Here is a 20,389-nt window from a genome sequence, read left to right on the forward strand (position 1 = left end):
GAGAATAATAAAAGTGACAACACTCATGGGTTGAGATAAAGACATTTAATAGGTAAAGTAAAAGCCGCACAAGCAAGCATCGGCAGCCAGGTGTTCAGCCTTCTCCAGAAAGCAGGGCTGCTCTCAACCCATTTGTCCCTCAGCCTTTATTGATATTGGGGATTGCCCCCATCCCTGGTTCAGGACCTTGCCACTGCCTTGTGAACCTCATGAGGTTCACATGGGCCACTCCTTGAGCTTGCCAAGTTTCCTCTGGATGTCAACCCTTCCCTCAAGCAATCAACTGCACCGTTTGGCTTTGTGTCATTTGCAGACTTTATGAGGGTGCACTTGATCCCACTGTCTATGTCACTGATGAAGATATTCAACAGTTCTGGTCACACTACGGACCCCTGAGGGATACACTCACCACTGATCTCCATCAGAACATTGAGCTGTTAGCCACTACTCTCTGGATGCAACCATCCAACAAATCCTTATCTACCAAACAGTCCATCCATCAAATTCATCCCTCTCCAATTGGAGAGAAGGATGTTGTGGGGGATCATGTTAAAGGCCTTACAGTTAGCTCTTCCCTTGTCCACTGATGTAGTCACTCCATCATAGAAGGCCGCTAGGTTGGTCAGGCAGGACTTGCCTTTGGTGAAGCCATGCTGGCTGTCTGAAATCACCTCCCTGTCCTCCATGTGCCCTAACATAGCTTCTAGGAGGATCTGTTCCATGATCTTTCCAGGCACAAAGGTGAGTATGACAGGTCAGTAGTCCCCAGGGTCCTCCTTTCTACCCTTTTTAAAAATGGATGCAGTGTTTCCCTTTTTCCAGTCACCAGGGACTTCTGACCAACTTGATAACCTTCTGCGATGAAGTGACTGGTTTTGTAGATGAGGGGAGAGCAGTGGGTATAGTCAAACTGGTCTTAAGGAAAGCCTTTGACACTCTTCCATAAGTTCCTCATGGACAAACTCCTGATTTATGGGCTGGATAACCAGAGAGTGAGGTGGGTTGAAAACTGGCTGAACAGCTGGACCCAGAGGGTGGTTGAGCAGTGCAAAGTTTAGTTGGAGGCCAGTAACTAGTGGTGTACCCAAGGGTACATACTGGGTCCAGTCCTTTGCAACATCTTCATTAATGGGCTGGATGACAGAGTGTGCCTTTTGCATGTTTGCAGATTGACACCAAATTGGGAGGGGTGGCTGTTATGCCAGAGAGTGGTGCTGCCATCCAGAGGGACCTTGACAGGTTGGGGAAATAGCCTGAAAGGAACCTTATGAAGTTCAACAAGGGGAAATGCCAGGTCCTGCACCTGGGGAGAACAACCCCATGTAGTACATGCTGTGGGGCCAAACAGATGGAAAGCAGCTTTGCAGAAGAAGTTGTGAGGGTCCTGGTAGACACCAAATTGAACATGAGCCAGTAATGTGCCCTTGTTGCAAAGAAGGCTAATGGCATCCTGGGCTGCATTAGGCAAAGTATTGCCAGCAGGTCAAGGAAGGTGATCATTCCCTTCTGCTCACTGCTGGGGAGGCTGCATCTGGAATATTGTGTCCAGTATTGGGCTTCCCAGTGCAAGAGACTGGTGGCACTACTGGAGAGAGTCCAACAGAGGGCCACAAAGATGATCAAGGGACTGGAACATCTCTCCTATGAGGAAAAGCTGAGAGAGCTGGGACAGAGAAGAGAAGGCTCAGGGAGGAGAGCTCATTAATGTATATAAATACCTGAAAGGGAGGGTTCAAAGAAGACAGAGCCAGGCTCTTTCCATTGGTGTCCAGTGACAGGACAAGAGGCAGTGGGCACAAACTGAAACACAGGAGGTTCCATCTGAATATAGGGAAAGACTTTTTTTTGACCATGAGGGGTGACTAAGCACTGGAATAGTTTTGTCCAAAGAGGTGGTAGAGTTCGTTCCCTGGAGATATTCAAGAGCTGTCTGGACATGGTCCTGGGCAACTGCTCTAGGTGACCTTGTTTGAGCATGGAGGTTGGAGCATATGACCTCCAGAGGTCCTGTCCAACTTCAATCATTCTTGATTCTGTGAACTGGATTTATAGCATTCATAGTAATGATTGAATAGTGTTTCAAGTCTCAAGGCTGATTAAGCACAATGTCAAATATCTGTTTTATTCTCATATAGCAAAGATGACAGCAAGCAGTGTTAGTGGAGCATTCTCTGTGAGATCACTAGAAAAAACTAGGAATGCTAAGAAAAATTATCATTAATGAGATACTATAGGTTAGATGAAGAGTGTTTTGGTTTGTTTTTTTTTAATCTCATTGTGCATGTGTTAATATAGCTGCATCATAATTCTTCAAATAAGAGGAATAACATAAGAGTTGTAGATATAATTTGTCAAGTCACATGCTCATATAAGATTGTCACAAATAGCTTTTTGTGGTATGTTTTTTACTGATTAATTTATGGCAGTGCACACTTATTCAAGCCTTATGGTGTGATTTCTTTACCAGCCACTGGTGCTGCAACCACCATCTATGCTGTTGAGGCAGATGGTGACCCAAATACTGGATTTGAAAAGTCAAAGGAGCTAGGAGAAGTACAGTATCTTATTAAATGGAAAGGTTGGTCACACATCCATAATACTTGGGAAACTGAAGAAACACTAAAGCAACAAAATGTTAAAGGAATGAAGAAACTGGACAACTATAAGAAAAAGGATCTGGAAACAAAACGCTGGTGAGTATAAACTACTTCCACACTCCTTATTTTTTGTAATATATATGTTTTATTGTGGGTTTGTGAGTTCTATTGCTTCTTTGTGAAGGCATAGTTTCAAGTGCCTATGCAACAGGAAGAACAAAAGCTATAAAGTTGAAGTTTTCCTAACACCTTATGATCCTGTAAGATTCTGAGCATGGAAGTTTTCTTGAGCAAGTGGGGAATGCTCACACATCTTGTAAAATTAGGTCTTTAAGGAAGCAGCTTCTGCACCTAGATTTTAACGTGTCTGTTAAAAATGAAGTTTTAAACAAGATGGGTGGTGGGTTTTCTGGTTTTGTTTTAAATCTTACCTTTTACTAATTGTGTCATTGATTGATTGCATTTTGATCAGAGGTCTTCAGGAATTGCTGCAGAGATTAAAAAAAAAATATCAGAAATGGTTAAAGCACTCAAAACATTACAGCATTTAGTTTCTTGCTCAAACTTCTGTTAAAAGCCTCAGAACCAAGAAGTCAAAAAAAATCCTTGTGTTTTAGTGCTGTGGTTTAGGATTCCATTTTATTAGTATGTTTAATATAATCTATGAATAGTGGGCCTTTAGTGATTCCTACTCATAAGATAGATTCTTACAGTGAGTCATCAGTGATGTTCTGTGAAAATGCCATGTGAAAAACACTACTCGGTGTTGAGAATAGATATTGTAAATTAACTGTAATGACTAGTACAAGGTGTAGCTGATAGCAAGGTCTTTCGATAAGCTTTCTCACTCATCAGTGATGAGGTACCTAGGCCAGATACAGGAATTTCAGAGTTGTGCCTTCTTCAAAGAAGCTCTAAGCAGCATTCCAATGGTGCTTATGTTCAGAGCTTTAAAATTGACAGATTTTCTTAGTTTTAGAGATACACAATGTAATAAGTGCTACAAATAAAATTCCCATTTCAGGCTGAAAAATGCTTCTCCAGAAGATGTGGAATATTATAATTGCCAGCAGGAACTTACAGATGATCTACATAAACAATATCAAATAGTGGAAAGGATAATTGGTATGTGACGAACTTCCAGATGGAAAAGTGTTGAGAATATTACAAGTTTATTGCTTGCATGTTGTTAAGAATTTAGGTTATTAATATCCCTAACAACTTAAGGCAAAACAAAATCTCTGATGAAAAGTTGTCATACTGTCTTTGCTGTGAAACTAGTTCATGTTGTCTTATCACCTAAAATGAGAGCTTTCTTAAAATACGGAAGGAAAATATTGATCTGGTATCTCTGATGCACTTCTGCAGCCCATTCAAATCAGAAATCAGAAGCTGGTTATCCAGATTACTATTGCAAATGGCAGGGTCTGCCTTACTCAGAATGTAGCTGGGAAGATGGTGCTCTCATTGCCAAAAAAATTTCAAGCCTGTATTGATGAGTATTTAGCAGAAATCTATCCAAGACTACTCCATTTAAGGACTGCAAGGTGAGTGTGTAATTTCAATGGATTTATGCAGTTGCAATAATATAAAAAAAGAAGTTGACATATTTTATGCTTCAAAAAAGATGTAAAATATAAAATATTTTTTATGTTGTCCAGAACAGTAATATTGATAGCTACAGTTATATATATTGCAAATATCATTTTTAAGATTAGTCTTTGTAGATATTTGTTTCGTGCTTATTTTATTGCCATTAACAGATAGAATTGTTTAGTACCTCAATTTTTTAAAACTAACCTTTGTGAATGAGTTCATGTCACTTCTGTTGTGGAATTTAGATTGGCAGTCAAGCTAATTTTAGCCTGCAAATGGGTTGATATTGTTATATGGTCTAGTTGTGATTAATAAAGTCTAGACTTGGTGACCAAACAGATTCCTACTGCTGCTTTGTTTCTATAAGAAGGCATGTTGCATAACTTCACTTAGTAGTAGGAATGATGTTCAATTTGCTTTTGACAGATTCTAAAACAGAGGCCGAGGTTTGTTGCACTAAAGAAGCAACCATCTTATATTGGAGGGCATGAGAGTTTAGAGTTAAGAGATTACCAGTTAAATGGACTGAACTGGCTTGCTCATTCATGGTGCAAGTAAGTATAGTCTTAAATTAGTCTTGCTGTTTTTAATTTGAAAGCATTTATAAATTTGTTTGTTTGTTTGTTTTTAGAGGGAATAGTTGTATTCTTGCAGATGAAATGGGTCTGGGTAAAACAATACAAACAATTTCTTTTCTGAACTACCTGTTTCACGAACACCAACTGTATGGGCCTTTCTTGCTAGTCGTGCCACTTTCTACCTTGACATCTTGGCAAAGAGAGATTCAAACTTGGGCTCCTCAGATGAATGCTGTTGTTTACTTAGGAGATATAACTAGCAGAAATATGGTGAGTATTTCTTTGTATCATTGAAAAAGATTAGTGGTAAACAGGCATACTTCATGTTCCTGTATTATGCTAATCTCCAATATTTTGATTAGGAATGAGCAAATACTCATTTAAAACATTGTATGTGTTAAAAATGCAAATTAAAAACATAAATTTTGAGCTGATATAAATGTATGTGAAAAATTTAATTCCTGCTTAATAATAAAAAGAATTAAAAATGCGATCTTGCATTTGAAAATAAATTGTCTTTTGTCATGTGATTATTTAGGTGCATAAAATAAATATTTAATCCAGACAGACATAATCTTAATTTGTTTTCTGAAAGGAGGAATGTAAGTAACCTTATCCGTTAAAGGTTGAAAAAAAAACCCAACCCCCACAAAAAAAAAACAGAAAAAACCCCTGAAACACACACAGACAAAATCCACCAAAAAACCTAACTAAACAAAAAAGCAACAAATGCTCCACCACCACTGTTTAATAACTTTTTTTAAAGCTTCATGTGTTGTGTTCCTTTTTTGTGATGAGATTCTTATATGTCACTTAACATCTATATTGCTGTAGTACCTGAAGTCATCCCGATCAATAAGACCATTTTTCTCTACCTTATAGTTCACTTGATTTTCTTGTAGATAAGAACTCATGAATGGATGCATCCACAGACGAAACGATTAAAATTTAATATACTTCTAACAACTTATGAAATTTTGCTGAAGGATAAGGTAATCACATATCTTCAGGGAGATAAAATAATTTGTAGAATGAAAAACTTCTTTAGAGTTGACACATATTTGGGTTCTGGGCCATTAAATGGATGGGGAGTATGACAACTTTACTCTTGGAAATATGACAGTGAAGTTTTTCTTTAAGCACTTCTAGATTTCTAGCTTTCTGCCCCCTCCCCCCCCCATATCAAGTGGGTTAAAACTTTTTTTTTTTTTCAGTTTGCTTGAGCTTCATATTGCTGTACTTTCTTTGCATCTCAAAATCTCTACTTCTCTGTTAGACCGTCACCCTGGAACTGAAAAATCAAACCAATCCCTAGCCCCAAACACCTGTGATTCACAACCCTGAAATCCCATGTTTTATCTTTGCATTTGCATGTGCAGTATTATGTATATTGCTACTCTCTTCATGATAGTAGCGCATAGAGTTATTGTTAATCCTAACAGCATATGAAAATTTTAATTTAAAAAGTTGCTTGTTGGCTTTTTATTTCGTTTGTTCATACATGCTGGAAAGAATATAGTTTAATAGTGGATTTATTTTTTGTCAATTGGAAATGTATAGATCAGATTTTTGCCTACCTCCTCCCCCCAGGTATAAACATGGGATGCCTGCATAGTCTTTTGCTGAATCTAGCAAACATAAAAACCATAATTAATACTAAAAACATATGTGTCCGTTCATTATTAAAATAAAAGGAGTATGGTGTATATATAACCTCATGTAAAATATCAGAAACTGCATAATATATTAACTTGTATAATGTTCCCCCCCCCCCCCCCCCCAATTTCTTTAAGTCATTCCTTGGTGGTCTGAATTGGGTATTTATAGGAGTTGACGAAGCTCATCGTTTAAAAAATGATGATTCCCTTCTGTATAAGACTTTAATAGACTTTAAGTCTAATCATCGTCTTCTTATTACTGGAACCCCTCTACAAAACTCCCTCAGAGAGCTTTGGTCTTTGCTGCACTTCATCATGCCAGAAAAGTAAGGAATGTGAAATTTTTTGTGTGTGTGGTCAAGTTTCTTACAGTGGAATATTGTAGTGATTGGATAATCTGTTAACAGAGATAAAGAACTGCATTGAGAAATAGTTTAAATATTTTATATAAAATAGTTGCACACATTTTTCATTCTGGTCCTGATATTTTTTTTGGTAGCAGCTGTCACTTTTTCTGTTTTAGCAGCCCACAAAAAAAAAAGAAAGGAAAAAAAAGAGGATTGATGAATGACTCAACCCTGAAAAGGTGTTTCATCTTAACCTAAAAGGAAACTCACATGGATTTACTCTAGGGAAATAGAATGCGGTTGGGAATGTCTTCTTTTCTTAGTACCATGAGTGAAAACAAGATTGCACTACACTGCCCGTATCCAGTAGTTCAGTCAGGCAGTGAATTTGCCCTTATAGTTTGCATAGTATTATTGTATTGATGTTACTCTACACTGACCTGAGATATCTGACCTGTTCATATCTGAGATAAATAAGAGCACATGCTCCTTTTGGATAGCTTGTAAATACATAGCACTGTAGTTCCAATTAGTTTTGGAATTATGCATTGCATTGACTTCTTCAGAACTTTACAAGCAAGGCCACTAAATCTGTTGTCTGGCACCTATTCTTAATTTGATCTCAAAGTCCCTTGTCTTAGTCTGTTAGCACATGCCAGAGAATAATCACATTTCATCTAGTCCATACAAGCTGCAAAAGGTATGCGATCTGTTCTCTTGCACTTCCTCCAGCTATGCAACTAATTTTTCATGCTGCTCTTGAGAAATATAATGGAATTTCTGCAACCTTCTACCTGGATTTCCATGCAGAAAAGTAAAATGTTGGGTTTTCGCTGGAGAAGTTAAAATCCAGTAGTTTGTTTTGAATATTCATTCTACAAAATTTTGGAAATTTCCATTCTCCTATTTGTATGCAAAATATTTGGAATTTCTTGTGAGATGCAAATTCACAAACTTATTAAATAAAACAGGGGTGTGGGGAAGAAGTCCATATGTGTTTGTGCGCATGTGGTATATTTATGGTCTTTGTGTGTCTATGGTGTTTATGGTGTGTCACTATTTTACCTTTATTCTTTTTTATGTTGAAGGTTTTCTTCCTGGGAAGATTTTGAAGAGGAGCATGGCAAAGGGAGAGAGTTTGGTTATGCAAGTCTTCACAAAGAACTTGAACCATTTCTACTCAGAAGAGTTAAAAAAGATGTAGAAAAATCTTTACCTGCCAAGGTTGAACAGATTTTGAGGATGGAAATGAGTGCATTACAGAAGCAATATTACAAGTAAGCAATGACACTTTTTAATTCCAGCAATTTTAATGATATATCTATATGAAAATTTCTGAAGTGTAATAGTTCTCATAATGCAATTTGAACTGGTATTTTGAGAGCTTACATCCTTCATATTTCCACAAACGGTTAGAAATTACTTTCATTGCATATTCTATGTCATAGGTGGATTTTAACCAGGAATTATAAAGCCCTGAGTAAAGGTTCAAAAGGCAGTACCTCAGGATTTTTGAACATAATGATGGAACTCAAGAAGTGTTGTAACCATTGCTACCTCATTAAACCACCAGATGATAATGAATTCTGTAATAAACAGGAGCCCTTACAGGTAATACTTTAAAAAAACCCAACTTAATATGCATGCAGTAATATTATAATTTATGCAGTTTATAACAACATAAATGTTTCTAAAGATCAGGTTTTATTTTCTGTGACCTTTGAAGTTCATAATTTAAATACTTTCTAAAACTACTAGACTGAAATCACAAGTTGTCACTGCACAAGCTATTTTATATTATAAAGTGCTTATCAAAGCTAAAGGATGTTTCATTTGTAACGTGGCACACTAACTACTTAAATTTGTAATTAAACTCATCAGAAGTGTTCAGAAATTATTGCTAATAACTGCATACTTGTAACAATTATTTTCTTGTCTCGTCTGAATAATCTTTGTTAGCTCCAATTACAAATGATACATCCTTCTTATTTCTGGCATAAGGAATAAAAGCACCTAACTCCAAATTTTTATTCCCCAAAATTCTATCCTGAGCCTCTTCAGCTAAAGAGGCCTAATGTTTCCAACATCAAATTCAGCGTGCACCTGAGTTTCTCTTCTGGTTGTTCGTGCTGGAGCTGAGAAGAGTCAACATTGTAACCTAGATAAAGCCTGTTGCCCTCTACAAACATGATTACTCTCACTTTTATCTTGACTAAGGAACCTGACTGATTAGGCATTGTTTAAAATTACTTAGCAGGTCAAGTAGCAATGCTTATTTCTGTTCAAAAGAAAGGAAGTGAGGAGCAAGCAGTACTAAGGTAGTCAGGTAGTCTGTTGTTGTTTATTTGTTAGAAAAGAACTTGAATCTACACTGTAACTGCTCTAACTCATAGCACACTATATTTACTTAATATTTTAATGAAATGTTAAGATGCTGTTTTATGAACCAGAACTGAGAAATGCATTTATTTGAAAAACATGCTAGTCAGTACTCCTGATTTCACTTAGAGTGCTCAGTGCATTTATGAGTTTTTACAAGATCAGGACTGACTAAATACTTATTAAACTTTTATGTTCCGTTAATGAATGTCTAACCATCTGCAGCGTATGTTAGTGTTGAGGTGAACTTATTTTGCAATACAGATTTTATTGTCTTGTAGCATTTAATACGTAGCAGTGGGAAACTAATCCTTCTTGACAAGCTACTGATTCGTCTACGAGAACGTGGCAACAGAGTACTGATTTTCTCTCAGATGGTGAGAATGCTAGACATCCTAGCAGAGTATTTGAAGTATCGTCAGTTTCCGTTTCAGGTAGGAATTTTGCTGGTAGTAGCCAAGAATCCTTGATCATTACCACTTTATCTTAAGAAAAGTGTCCTTTTTGAAGAAAGATTTCTGAAAATTTATTTTATGTACAGGAAAAGACTGGCAATTACTATATGCTAAATAGTATTTTGAAACAAAACTGATGATTTAGAAAGGTTGTTACGTTACTCTTATTCCCCCTCCCCCCCATTGTTTTAGCAATTGAGATTTCAAGTTGCTCCAATTAGAATATAGTAGGAGTTCCTTTTTAATTATGTTATTCAATATCTTTAGAGACTTGACGGATCAATAAAAGGAGAATTGAGGAAACAAGCCCTGGATCATTTTAATGCAGAAGGATCAGAGGTATGGTATTAGTGGGTGATTTGTGTTTTTTTTTTAATCTAATCAACTTTAATTTTTTCCCCCAAGAAATATAACATATATTACACAAAACCTGAATATAGAATAAAGTGAGGGATATATTACATTGAAATTCCATTTCTATTGCCTAGACTATAAGGTTTACAACTCTTAACAAACAAACAGAAAAACCCACAACCAAAAAAAAAATCAACCAAAACTAAGAGGAGGTTAAATAGGAAAAACAGAATTTATGAAAATGGTGTGTAACTAATATAAATACACAATTGTTTTTTTGGTTGGTTTTTTTTTTTAGATTTTTGTCAATGCTCTTTATCAAAGTAATTTTAAGTACTGTATAAAAATGGAATAATTTATTTTCTTGTGTAGGACTTAATCCTTCGATTTTTACAGGAGCACGAAACCTTTGCACAAGCTTTTGACATTGAAACCCTACTTAGGCAATGGGTAGAACTGAGTTGTGTATATCTTTTCATGAAGAAAAGCTATCTTTATTAGCTTAAAAGAGCTAATTTGGCTTCTGTTATCTTAATTTTTTGCCTCTTATTTCCTTGCCCCGGAGGAAAATGAAAAACTGATTTCTAGCCATTGTTTGTATACCACTTAAGATTCCTATTTTATTTAGGCTTCCTACTATGGAAGCCATTCCATACCTTTGATAATCTTAGGTCTTTTGTCCTGCACTGACATGGTTTTTCAGTAATAGGAGCATAGTATTTGTCAGTTGCTGCTGAGCTTACGTTTCTGCTGTGGAGGAAGAACTTAATTTCATAACATAAATTTCAGGTATTTGTTAAATACAAAATTTAGTTCTGTTTTAAATTTCTAGTCTAGACATCATTGCCTTTTTCTGGAATCCTTGTAGTTGTACTGTACAGTTTTTAAGATGAAGGGGGGATCCAAACTTCACACTGTGTTAAAGAATAGAGGCAAATGATGGAGTTGTGCAGCAATAAAATTATTTCCTGTTATATTCTCTATTTATTTCCTAATAATCAATAAAAAGACATTTTTTTTGCTATTACTGAGCTACAATATTAATGACAGTATCAATGACAACCCCAAGGACTTATTCCTGAGCAGTAATGGCTTGCTATTAACTTTTGCTGTATTTAAAGCTCAAATTTATTTTCTATTTCACTATTTAATTTCATATGCTTTTTTATTGCCTGTCACATAAGATACTTATGTAGTCCTTTGTAATTGTCCCTGAATAACTCCGTATCATCTGCAGACTTTGTCACCCCATTGCTCATGCTCATCTCATTTTCATGTTGTTTATGAATACGTTGAAGAGCACTGACCCCATCAGAACACCTAGTTTTCTCTTAACAAAAAAACAGAGACTTGAGCACACATAAGGCTTAACAACAAGGAGGGTTGTATTTCTGGCCAGTGTTTTGCTTGGGTTTTTTCTCCCCAAGTGGCTTTTGCTCATCTTCTAGGATGCTGCTTCCTTTAAACCACAGAGAAGTCAATAACTGATATCAGTTTGCTTTATACTTATACTGGGTCTGGCTGGGCTGGAGTTAATTGTCTTTATAGCAGCTCGTATGGTGTTGTGTTTTAGATTTGTGACAGAGCAATATTAATAACACACCAGTGTTTTAGCTGTTGCTGGACAGTGTTTGCATAGTGTCAAGGCCTTCTCACTCTGCCCCCCCCCCCCCCCCCCAGTGAATAGATTGGGTAGTGCACAAAAGATTGGGAGGGGACATAACCAGGCAGATGACCCGAATTAAGCAAAGAGATATTCCATGTGAAGGTCCTCAAATGTGTCCAGAGGAGAGCAACAAAGCTGGTGGAAGGGCTGGAAAGTATGTCCTATGAGGAGTGGCTAAGGGCTCTGGGTTTGTCTAGTTTGGAGAAAAAAGGAGGCTGAGGGGCAAACCTCATTGCTCTTTACAGCTTCCTGAGGAGGGGAACTGGAGAAGGAGTCACTGGTCTCTTCTTCCTGGTATCCCGTGACAGAACATGTGGGAATGGTTCAAAGTTGCATCAGGGGGAGGTTCAGACATGACATCAGGAAGCATTTCTTTACCGAGAGGGTGGTCAAACACTGGAATAGGTTTCCTAGAGAGATAGTTGATGCCCCAAGCCTGTCAGTTTTTAAGAGGCATTTGGACAATGCTCTTCATAACATACTTTAACTTTTGGTCTACCCTGAAGTGGTCAGGCAGTTGGATTAGATGATTGATGTAGGTTCCTTCCAGCTGAAATCATGTAGTCTATTCTATTCTAATAGCAATCTACTGGCTCTGGCCATGACAAGCACCTTATTGTATTACAAGTCTAACAAATATTTATGACATACTTAAAGATTTGTATGAGTTCATAGTCTGCTTTAGAGAGCATATAATAAAGAAGTGTCATATTGGTTCCTTGAAGAATATTACAGCTTATACATACAAAGCAATTTATTGTTTTATAATTTCAGGACTTCTGCTTTTTGCTGTCTACCAGAGCTGGAGGATTAGGTATAAATTTGGCATCTGCTGACACTGTAGTAATATTTGATTCTGACTGGAATCCACAGAATGATCTTCAAGCACAGGCTAGAGCTCATAGGATTGGACAGAAGAAACAGGTATGCAGATTTGTCTTTTAAGCTCCAAACTTAAAGGAAGATTTCATATGGTAGCCATAAGCTGTCTGGGCAATTGAAGTCCTCATGTATTTTGAGAATAACAAATATTTGCCAAGAATTTTTAAAACTTTTAACCATGCTAATTTGCCTTAAAAAAAAAAAAAAAATTGCCAGCCCAGGTTCGATCTGTGGATGAGATGAATCATGAGTTTCAAGCTCTTGCCCTAGAATCTTGGGGAATGGGAGAGGTAATTATTGACAGCTGAAAATCCGGTTGAAATGTTGATAAAAAATAAGAAGTCTTAAATAATATGGTGTGAATCAAAGGTCTTCTCTTAAGACCAAATTGGTTTCTCAGGCAGCTGAAATTTCTGTTCTAAGGAGAAGAGAAACTAAGTACTTTGAAGAACACCGGGATGGTTGTTCACCGGATCTGCTGTGGTACTGTGTTGGTCTGATTTTATGACTGATACTCTTGGGGAAGTGACAGGGTAATTTATTTGAAAGTTTGTGCAGTTCTGTGAAATGGGACATGTTCTCAGTGTCGCTGTATCTAAGCTAGTGAAACAACTGCTTACTACCTCTGAGAAGCCAGAGACTGGGATTTGAAAAAGGTCTGACTCCAGAAAAAGTGCAGCTGGCATACCCTAGCAGAAATGTGTGATTATTTACTGGTAACTTTGCTGCTAATTACTCCTTAAAAGAAGATTTTTAACCAAGGTGAAGACTGCTATTATATAATTTAGCTATAGGGAAGAAGGACTTATTAGCTTGGTTTCTTTGTTGTTTTTTTCTTGGTTTGGGGTTTTTTTTTATAAAGCCAGTCTACTTGGAGGGATCAGGGAGGATGACTTGGCTCTTTCAAATACAGTCCTGGGAACTCTTGAGAAAGTAATCAACGTGCATTAGGGTTACTTGCCCTGACAGGTCATGGTAATGAAATTAATTCACATTGAACATTTTAGATTGGATATAAGGAAGAAGTCATTTACTGTAAGGTTGGTGAAGCACTGGAATGGGTTGCCCAGGGAAGCTATGAATGCTCCATCCCTGGCGGTGTTCAAGGCCAGGTTGAACAGAGCCTTGGGTGACATGTTTTAGTGTGAGGTGTCCCTGACTATGGCAGGGGGGTTGGAACTAGATGATCTTAAGGTCTTTTCCAACCCTAACTATTCTGATTCTATATGGAGGGACTGCACAGTGGCCACAGTATATGGATGGGTAGGGAGAAGAGTTGTGGACTTGTCCCACATTCATTTGCATCATGTCATTCTAGAAAGTAGCTGCTGTATTTCAGGCGCATCCATTTTACTTAAATACTTCATAGTTCTCTTTGGGTTTCTTTCTTGCAAAAGACTTCAAATAGTAATCAGTTATAACACATTTCCTTGTGGCTATGCTTGTGCCTAATCACAGAAGTTTAAAGAGGATTTCTTTATTTTATTTTTTTAAATAATTTATATAGAGACTGTGGTAACATGATTGACTGGTTTCATATATGAAATGTTAGTTCAATGAGGTTTAGAAGATTTGTAATCGCAACTAACTTTTCTCCCTGTTGTTGCTCAATTTATGAGCATGTAAATAAAGCCTTTTTTATGATGCATAGGTTAATATTTATCGGCTAGTCACAAAAGGATCAGTAGAAGAAGATATTCTTGAAAGAGCCAAGAAAAAGATGGTGTTAGATCACTTAGTAATTCAGAGAATGGACACTACAGGGAAAACTGTACTACATACAGGCTCTACTCCTTCCAGGTATATTTGTTTATTCTTTCATATTAATTTATGCTTACATATGCCTGACTATTTGAGTAAATAATGCAAGTCATTTCACTTGGCTAATAAAAGCAAAAAATATGCGGTAAGGAGTTATGTAAGTAAAGACTGCAAAATATATTAAATATATTGTCTTTGTGCATATTTTTTACATATTAAATATAGCTTTTATTTAAGTCAAAAAGTAGTTTTATTGACTCAGGGTTATAGGAATTTCAAAAAGTTCACAAAATTAAAGTGTTTATCTGAAACTTTCTGTATTTCAGCTCAACACCTTTTAATAAGGAAGAATTATCAGCAATTTTGAAGTTTGGTGCTGAGGAACTTTTTAAAGAACCTGAAGGGGAAGAAGAGGAGCCTCAGGTAAATTAAATACTTCATCTACACTTGATGGACAGAGAAACTACAAATACATATGAATTGTTTTGTTGTAAAGAGAAACTTCTTTTTCAGGAAATGGATATAGATGAAATCCTGAAGAGGGCTGAAACTCGAGAAAATGAGCCAGGCCCAATAACTGTAGGAGATGAATTGCTTTCACAGTTCAAGGTATTGCTCTGTTCCTATTCATTTTCATTCTTATGAAACAGGTGCAACAACAACTCAACTCTTTGGCATAGAATGTCTTTTCACCTATACAGGGTAATTACTGCCAGTGCAAACATTTAAAAATACATGCCATATTTTCCTAACAAAATAAGAAAGAGATTTACAAATACATTAGTCCTTGATTCAGTTGTTACAATACTGAGGAGGGCTGGTTTTCATTTAATGCTTTATGCTGTTAAGCAACACTTAGCACTTTCAGAAGTGGTACTTTTGAAAACAGAGAATAAAGCTTGGATTTCTTAGTTTATGACTTTTAGAAATTCCTTTCATCCCCCATGTAAATGTGAATGCCAAAGAATGCTTAACACTTAACACTTAAAGTATTAAGTGGGTCCAAATTGTGTGTGATGGTATGGGGGGGGGTGGTGTGGTGGATCTTTTTGTTGTTGTTGTTGTTTAGGTTTGGTGTTGTTTTGCTTGGTTTTGTTTAAATCAGTGCAGGAGGTTTTTTAGATCAGTAGAGTATTAAATCACTTTCCTAATCATTCATTTGCAATATATTGTGATTTCTGTATTATTATACTTTCATATTAACTCAGGCATTCGGTTAGACTTGCTTTCTGCTTTGAAGGAAATGAATAATAATCACAACTATTGGGGAGGCATTTCATAATGCTTCTATTTTAGATTCTCATCTTTATATTCAGCTGTGTTGCATGGAGTATGTGCATTTCATATATGAAAATACTTTCATTAGAGACAGTGCTTCATGAAGCATTTTATATGTGTACATTTTGTGTATATATAAATAAATGAACGATGCCATTCTGAACTAAGTTTTCCTAAAATATTAATTACCGAATCTTTGTTTAAATAAAATCATGTATTAATTTGGTGAAAATACATATGTTCCAATACATAAGGTTGCTAACTTTTCCAATATGGATGAAGATGACATTGAGTTGGAACCAGAACAAAATTTAAGAAATTGGGAAGAAATCATTCCAGAAGTCCAGCGGCGACGAATAGAAGAGGAGGAAAGGCAAAAAGAGCTCGAAGAAATATATATGCTCCCAAGGATGAGAAAGTGTGCAAAACAGGTATCTCTGAGGTTTGACCAATTAACTTTGGTTTTTGTTGGTGGTGATGATTAGTTTGTTTTTTCATTACTCTTCTTTTGGCTTGTACTTTTGGGTTGGGTGATTTTCACACATGACACCTCCCACACCTACTCCCTCCCTCATTTTTGTCAGGCTAGATAACACATTAAAAAAATGTTTTAGTCACATAGCTTTGAACTACTTAACCTGAAATTCCAGATCAGCTTTAATGGAAGTGAAAGGAGACACAGTAGGAGCAGAAGGTATTCTGGATCTGATAGTGACTCCATCTCAGAAAGGAAACGACCAAGAAAACGTGGACGACCACGAACTATTCCTCGCGAAAATATTAAAGGATTTAGCGATGCAGAGATTAGGCGGTAAGATGTGGGGGGATGTGCATGTTTTAAGGGACAAAACATATTTTTTTATCATTTTAGAGTTTGAAAATATGGAAAACAGTCTGGATAACCTGAACTTAGTTAAAAAGTTTTATTCTAGGCATTTAAGGCTTTACTCTGTAGTTTGGGGTGCTAACATAAGGAACTGTTATGTCCAGAATTTGAACATTTGGTTTGAAAAATGTTTCCAGTTGTTTTACAGTCTTTTAGTAGGTATTCTTCTTCCTGTATCCCCTGAAGGCAGTGATTTTAAAAAACAGTTTCAGTTTCTAAAATGGGTGAGGATTTTTTTAACCCCACAAGCAAAATATTGTAATTCCCATCATTTAACCTACAAACTGTAGTTGAAGAAACGATAGACACGTTTTTATGGAAATACCTACAAAAGATTCAGATACAAAAGAAGCTATCTTTAACCCCCTTCAAGCCATTTTTGGCCATTTCTACCCCTGTTTTGCACCCCTCTAACCCTTTTTAACCATTTGTGTCCATCTCTAACCCGGTTTTTCACCTCCCTAACCCTTTTTAACCATTTGTGTCCATGTCTAACCCGGTTTTTCACCTCTCTATCCCTCATCAAGCCATTTTTTTCCTTTTCTAAACTGTTTTTGCCCATTTCCCACCCATTTTAAGCCAATTTTGAGCAATTCTAACCTATTTATACTTACTTCTAACGCATTTGAAGTCATTTTTAGCTCTTTCTAGCCTTGTCTAACAAAGTTTTTTTCCAGTTTTAAGCCATTTTTGGCCATTTCTAACACGGTTTTGCACTTCTCTCACCATTGTTAAGCCGGTTTTGGCCGTTTCTAACCCAAATTTGCTCTTCTCTAACCATTTTAAAGCCAATTTTGGCTATGTCGAAACTATTGTTGCCCAATTGTTACCCGTTTCAGGACGTAGTTTTCCTTTTCTAACCCGTTTTTGCACATCTCTAATAAATCTGGTCTCAATTTTGGCCATATCTAACCCATTCCGGGGCTTCTCTATCCCTTGTTAACCGATCCTTGGCCATTTCTAAGCCACTTGAAGCTATCTTTAACCCCCTTCAAGCCATTTTTGGCCATTTCTACCCCTGTTTTGCACCCCTCTAACCCTTTTTAACCATTTGTGTCCATCTCTAACCCGGTTTTTCACCTCCCTAACCCTTTTTAACCATTTGTGTCCATGTCTAACCTGGTTTTTCACCTCTCTATCCCTCATCAAGCCATTTTTTTCCTTTTCTAAACTGTTTTTGCCCATTTCCCACCCATTTTAAGCCAATTTTGACCAATTCTAACCTATTTCTACTCACTTCTAACGCATTTGAAGTCATTTTTAGCTATTTCTAGCCTTGTCTAACAAAGTTTTTTTCCAGTTTTAAGCCATTTTTGGCCATTTCTAACACGGTTTTGCACTTCTCTCACCATTGTTAAGCCGGTTTTGGCCGTTTCTAACCCAAATTTGCTCTTCTCTAACCATTTTAAAGCCAATTTTGGCTATGTCGAAACTATTGTTGCCCAATTGCAACCCGTTTCAAGCCGTAGTTTTCCTTTTCTAACCCGTTTTTGCACATCTCTAATAAATCTGGTCTCAATTTTGGCCATATCTAACCCATTCCGGGGCTTCTCTATCCCTTGTTAACCGATCCTTGGCCATTTCTAAGCCACTTGAAGCTATCTTTAACCCCCTTCAAGCCATTTTTGGCCATTTCTACCCCTGTTTTGCACCCCTCTAACCCTTTTTAACCATTTGTGTCCATCTCTAACCCGGTTTTTCACCTCCCTAACCCTTTTTAACCATTTGTGTCCATGTCTAACCCGGTTTTTCACCTCTCTATCCCTCATCAAGCCATTTTTTTCCTTTTCTAAACTGTTTTTGCCCATTTCCCACCCATTTTAAGCCAATTTTGACCAATTCTAACCTATTTCTACTCACTTCTAACGCATTTGAAGTCATTTTTAGCTCTTTCTAGCCTTGTCTAACAAAGTTTTTTTCCAGTTTTAAGCCATTTTTGGCCATTTCTAACACGGTTTTGCACTTCTCTCACCATTGTTAAGCCGGTTTTGGCCGTTTCTAACCCAAATTTGCTCTTCTCTAACCATTTTAAAGCCAATTTTGGCTATGTCGAAACTATTGTTGCCCAATTGTTACCCGTTTCAGGACGTAGTTTTCCTTTTCTAACCCGTTTTTGCACATCTCTAATAAATCTGGGCCCAATTTTGGCCATATCTAACCCATTCCGGGGCTTCTCTATCCCTTGTTAACCGATCCTTGGCCATTTCTAAGCCACTTGAAGCTATCTTTAACCCCCTTCAAGCCATTTTTGGCCATTTCTACCCCTGTTTTGCACCCCTCTAACCCTTTTTAACCATTTGTGTCCATCTCTAACCCGGTTTTTCACCTCCCTAACCCTTTTTAACCATTTGTGTCCATGTCTAACCCGGTTTTTCACCTCTCTATCCCTCATCAAGCCATTTTTTTTCCTTTTCTAAACTGTTTTTTGCCCATTTCCCACCCATTTTAAGCCAATTTTGACCAATTCTAACCTATTTCTACTCACTTCTAACGCATTTGAAGTCATTTTTAGCTATTTCTAGCCTTGTCTAACAAAGTTTTTTTTCCAGTTTTAAGCCTTTTTTGGCCATTTCTAGCACGGTTTTGCACTTCTCTCACCATTGTTAAGCCGGTTTTGGCTGTTTCTAACCCAAATTTGCTCTTCTCTAACCATTTTAAAGCCAATTTTGGCTATTTCGAAACTATTGTTGCCCAATTGTTACCCGTTTCAGGACGTAGATTTCCTTTTCTAACCCGTTTTTGCACATCTCTAATAAATCTGGGCCCAATTTTGGCCATATCTAACCCATTCCGGGGCTTCTCTATCCCTTGTTAACCGATCCTTGGCCATTTCTAAGCCACTTGAAGCTATCTTTAACCCCCTTCAAGCCATTTTTGGCCATTTCTACCCCTGTTTTGCACCCCTCTAACCCTTTTTAACCATTTGTGTCCATCTCTAACTCGGATTTTCACATCCCTAACCCTTTTTAACCATTTGTGTCCATGTCTAACCTGGTTTTTCACCTCTCTATCCCTCATCAAGCCATTTTTTTCCTTTTCTAAACTGTTTTTGCCCATTTCCCACCCAATTTAAGCCAATTTTGACCAATTCTAACCTATTTCTACTCACTTCTAACGCATTTGAAGTCATTTTTAGCTCTTTCTAGCCTTGTCTAACAAAGTTTTTTTCCAGTTTTAACCATTTTTGTCCATTTCTAACACGGTTTTGCACTTCTCTCACCATTGTTAAGCCGGTTTTGGCCGTTTCTAACCCAAATTTGCTCTTCTCTAACAATTTTAAAGCCAATTTTGGCTATTTCGAAACTATTGTTGCCCAATTGTTACCCGTTTCAAGCCGTAGTTTTCCTTTTCTAACCCGTTTTTGCACATCTCTAATAAATCTGGGCCCAATTTTGGCCATATCTAACCCATTCCGGGGCTTCTCTATCCCTTGTTAACCGATCCTTGGCCATTTCTAAGCCACTTGAAGCTATCTTTAACCCCCTTCAAGCCATTTTTGGCCATTTCTACCCCTGTTTTGCACCCCTCTAACCCTTTTTAACCATTTGTGTCCATCTCTAACCCGGTTTTTCACCTCCCTAACCCTTTTTAACCATTTGTGTCCATGTCTAACCTGGTTTTTCACCTCTCTATCCCTCATCAAGCCATTTTTTTTCCTTTTCTAAACTGTTTTTGCCCATTTCCCACCCATTTTAAGCCAATTTTGACCAATTCTAACCTATTTCTACTCACTTCTAACGCATTTGAAGTCATTTTTAGCTATTTCTAGCCTTGTCTAACAAAGTTTTTTTCCAGTTTTAAGCCATTTTTGGCCATTTCTAACACGGTTTTGCACTTCTCTCACCATTGTTAAGCCGGTTTTGGCCGTTTCTAACCCAAATTTGCTCTTCTCTAACCATTTTAAAGCCAATTTTGGCTATTTCGAAACTATTGTTGCCCAATTGCAACCCGT

At 37.1% G+C, this 20,389-nt stretch overlaps 1 protein-coding gene across 1 annotated transcript in view; it reads left to right on the forward strand.

Moving 5' to 3' along the window:
* Positions 1-20,389, forward strand: part of LOC117438170 (chromodomain-helicase-DNA-binding protein 1-like) — an 83,021-nt gene that overhangs the window by 38,452 nt on the left and 24,180 nt on the right. The window contains 10 exon segments of the mRNA XM_034073630.1: positions 7,865-8,053; positions 8,225-8,387; positions 9,437-9,589; positions 9,878-9,949; positions 12,405-12,554; positions 14,164-14,312; positions 14,600-14,696; positions 14,787-14,882; positions 15,806-15,982; positions 16,202-16,362. Of these exon segments, the coding sequence (XP_033929521.1) occupies positions 7,865-8,053; positions 8,225-8,387; positions 9,437-9,589; positions 9,878-9,949; positions 12,405-12,554; positions 14,164-14,312; positions 14,600-14,696; positions 14,787-14,882; positions 15,806-15,982; positions 16,202-16,362 (1,407 nt within the window).

This window comes from Melopsittacus undulatus (genome assembly GCF_012275295.1).
Source record: "Melopsittacus undulatus isolate bMelUnd1 chromosome W unlocalized genomic scaffold, bMelUnd1.mat.Z SUPER_W_unloc_1, whole genome shotgun sequence".
Classification (NCBI taxonomy): domain Eukaryota; kingdom Metazoa; phylum Chordata; class Aves; order Psittaciformes; family Psittaculidae; genus Melopsittacus; species Melopsittacus undulatus.